At 55.0% G+C, this 3,478-nt stretch overlaps 1 protein-coding gene across 1 annotated transcript in view; it reads left to right on the forward strand.

The window, feature by feature from the left end:
• The window catches only part of ARX (aristaless related homeobox), a 13,968-nt gene that overhangs the window by 2,316 nt on the left and 8,174 nt on the right, over positions 1-3,478 (forward strand). Inside the window, exons 2-3 of the mRNA XM_021719367.1 lie at positions 9-513; positions 3,159-3,204. Of these exons, the coding sequence (XP_021575042.1) occupies positions 9-513; positions 3,159-3,204 (551 nt within the window). The remainder of the gene's footprint in view (positions 1-8; positions 514-3,158; positions 3,205-3,478) is intronic.

Consider the following 3,478-nt stretch of genomic DNA (forward strand, 5'->3'; position numbering starts at 1 on the left):
CGCGCTAGACGAGCTTGGCGGCCCGGGGGGCGTCACGCACCCGGATGAGCGCCTCGGCGCGGCCGGCGGCCCCGGCAGCGCCCCGGCGGCGAGTGGCGGCACTGGCACCGAGGATGACGAGGAGGAGCTGCTGGAGGACGAGGAGGATGAGGACGAAGAAGAGGAGCTGCTGGAGGACGACGAGGAGGAGCTGCTAGAAGACGACGCCCGCGCGTTGCTCAAGGAGCCCCGGCGCTGCGCTGTGGCCACCACTGGCGCCGTGGCCGCAGCAGCTGCGGCTGCAGTGGTCACCGAGGGCGGGGAGTTGTCACCTAAGGAAGAGTTGCTGCTGCACCCGGAAGACGCCGAGGGCAAGGACGGCGAGGACAGCGTGTGCCTGTCTGCCGGCAGCGACTCGGAGGAGGGGCTGCTGAAACGCAAACAGAGGCGCTACCGCACCACGTTCACCAGCTACCAGCTGGAGGAACTGGAGCGGGCCTTCCAGAAGACCCACTACCCGGACGTCTTCACCAGGTAAGCGCGTAGGGCGGTCGCGGCTGCAGCGGTGGAGTGAGTGCACGCGGGCCCCAGAGAGGGATGGCGGGCAGGCAGGAGCCCCGGACTCAGGGCGAACACTTCAGTCCCGGACTTGGCAGAGGCGCGCCCTCCCCACACACCCACCCTCGCTCACCCAAACTACCCGCTCCTCCCACCCCCACTTCGGGCTTTAAGTTTAGACCGGAATGGTTTCCTTCCTCCCCCGAGGTCGTTCCAGTGACAAGTTTTAGTTAGAGAGAGGAAAAGAAACAGCCTCTCCAAAGAGCGCCCGAAAGCGCCACCTTTAAGACGCGCGCACACCCGCGCGCATGGTCTCAGGCGCCGCGGCCCGGGCCAAAGTCCCGGGCCAGGCGCAGAAAGCGCTGTCCGCGGTCGCGCCGCCAGGGTAAAGCAGGGGCTATTTTTGGCCGCTGTACTGTGCGCTCGCCACCCCTGCCTGGTGCCCCAGGAGCCTGATGGGTATCAGTTACGCTGTTCACAGTGAAGCTGGAGCCCGTGCCAGCCGAGAAAGCTTTTCAAAAGATCCCAGTTATGTCGTTTCAGGACTCCTGAAATAACCGAAGAAAGTCGGAACTGGGGGCACTGTTTGGTGTCTGTACACCTAAGGGCCACCAGACAGTATCTTCCCCTCTGGTCGCTGTCCTCTCCCCTCACGCGCATTAAATCCAGCGTGCATTTAATGTAAACGGGTTTATGGGGTGGACAATAATTTCTGGAAGGCTGGCAGGCAGTAGACAAGCAGCTGAGGGAATTTACTCCTTGGACAAGTGAACTCCCGTTCTTGACGGGTGTTTGGCCTGGTCACGCTCCACTTCCCACTCGCCCGTGTTTTTCTGGGAAAGATGTGCCGGTGTGGTGACTGGGCCCCGGACCCCGCTTATTCAGTCGACCTGGGGCGCCAGCTCGACGGGGGTCCTTTTCTCCCAACCCTAGGCCAACAAGGTCTCTCAGTTCAGGCGAGAAGCCTGGGCTAGGGCAAACGTCCCCCACTGAGGGGGAGAAAAGGACCGGTGACTGCCTGGCACGGGCTTGTCAAGCGCGGGCCGTTCCTTCGCAGGAGACGTGCGCAGCTTTTCAATGTGCATTTTAGAAGGGGAATACTGCCTGCCCTTGAGCCAGAGAAGAAATCGCCGCTTAGGGCTCGGAAGGCCGGAGCCAACTCCAAAATGTAGTTGGTCTGGCAATTGCCAAACTCTCTCCTAACTAGAAACAGAAAAGAGCAGATTTAATGCCGGTCGAAGGTACTTAAACTTGGTCATCCCTTGAGCTAAACTTGGTCCCCCTCTGTCGCCCAGTCCCTCCCTTATCTTTAAAAAAGGAAATAAATTTAAAAATCAGTGTATGTTGTCAAATAGCTAATTTGCCAACTGGCTTTTTGCATTTATCATACATGTGTATTTCAAAAGATGAAACTGACCTGGCGTCAGTTGGCATCCAGATCTGCCCTGTTCTGGCTTCTGAAGGGATGGGGAACCAAAGTACTTGAGGAGGGGCAGCTCCTCTTAGCACCCCAACCCCTACCTCTTCCCAACCCAGGGCTTTGAACCCCTGGGCTCCTGCCAGCCAGGAGCCAACCAGAAGAGCAGTTTTAGATTTGCTTGTGCTCACTGTAGCAGGGGGCAATGGAAAGCACTTTATAGCAAACTGGTTTTCCTCTGGTACTGAAGTTTCAGGTGTGGACCAGAGGCCTACCTATAGTGTTGCCTCCACACCATAGCCCCGGTCCCAGGCTTGGGCAGCCCCTGTTCTTTCATATTAGCGAGTGGAGAGCCAATTATTCTCGGCGCGCTCATATTTTCGGTAAACAGGTCGTGAGCCGTTTTACAGCATCTTAATGGTTTCCTATTTGCCTTAATTGTCGCAGTAATAACTGCAATGACGGGGTAGGGTTTCAGCTAAATTGACTTCCCCTGAGATGGGCAGGGTTTGTAGTGGGCATTGGAGTCAGGAGGTGCGCAGAATTTTGTTTAATCGAAAAATTACCCCACTGAACTCTTAACAAGCTTAACATATCTCCAGAGGGTAATGGGGATGTGACCTAAGGGGGTGAGGGAAGAAGGCGGGGGAAGGAGAGAGATGGAGGGAAAGGCAGAGAGCTGGAAAGAGAAGGAGGGGAGATAGGTTTTTTTAAAAGAAAGCGGAATGAAACCAAAAGGCAGAAAAATATCTTGTAATTGAGTGCTTAATTCTTCTCCCATTTAATGTTAGGACAAAACAGGATAAGAGCAGTGTGTGTGTGTGTGTGTGTGTGTGTGCGCACGCGCGCGTGCGCGCGAGCACATCTTGTCTAACTCTGGCTTAAGAGAGTGAGAGAGAATCTGTGTGCCCAGGTTGGTAGACTTATAGACTCAAGAAGCCACCCTTCACACATGAATAATGAATATAATATGAATATATATGATATATAAGATATCTGGCGATGTGTTGTGTGATTTTATGTTTTCAATCAAATAGTAGGCACTTCAGTGGTGAAGGGATAGTGACACACATGTGTCTGGGAGTGGGGGGCAGGCAGCCAGGGGACACCCTAATGGAGGAGGCCTGCCATCCAGGGAAAGGTGGTTGAAAGGGAGTTGCTGAGGCCTGCAGTGACTTCCTGTTTGTGTGTTGCTTTCTTATAGGGAGGAACTGGCCATGAGGCTTGACTTGACTGAGGCCCGAGTCCAGGTGAGCTGCACAACAGAGAGGGAAGAGGGAGGGAGGAGGGCTGGAATACAGTGAAAGAGAGGGCACGATGGGTTGGTGGATGGGGGGGGGGGGTTGAGAACCCCTTCATGAAATGAAGAGAAACAGAATCAGAAAGGTAGACCCAAACACTCACATAGAAAAAGATATTTAAAACTTAAGATGTGGGAGGTGGGAGGAGAAGGTTCCTGGGTTTTGGAGCCTGGGGAAGGAGTCTAGGATCAGAACGGGGGTTTTTTGAGTCCCTAAGACTGCA

Source organism: Carlito syrichta, unplaced genomic scaffold (assembly GCF_000164805.1).
Source record: "Carlito syrichta isolate Samal-C Ts95f unplaced genomic scaffold, Tarsius_syrichta-2.0.1 Scaffold115557, whole genome shotgun sequence".
Lineage (NCBI taxonomy): Eukaryota > Metazoa > Chordata > Mammalia > Primates > Tarsiidae > Carlito > Carlito syrichta.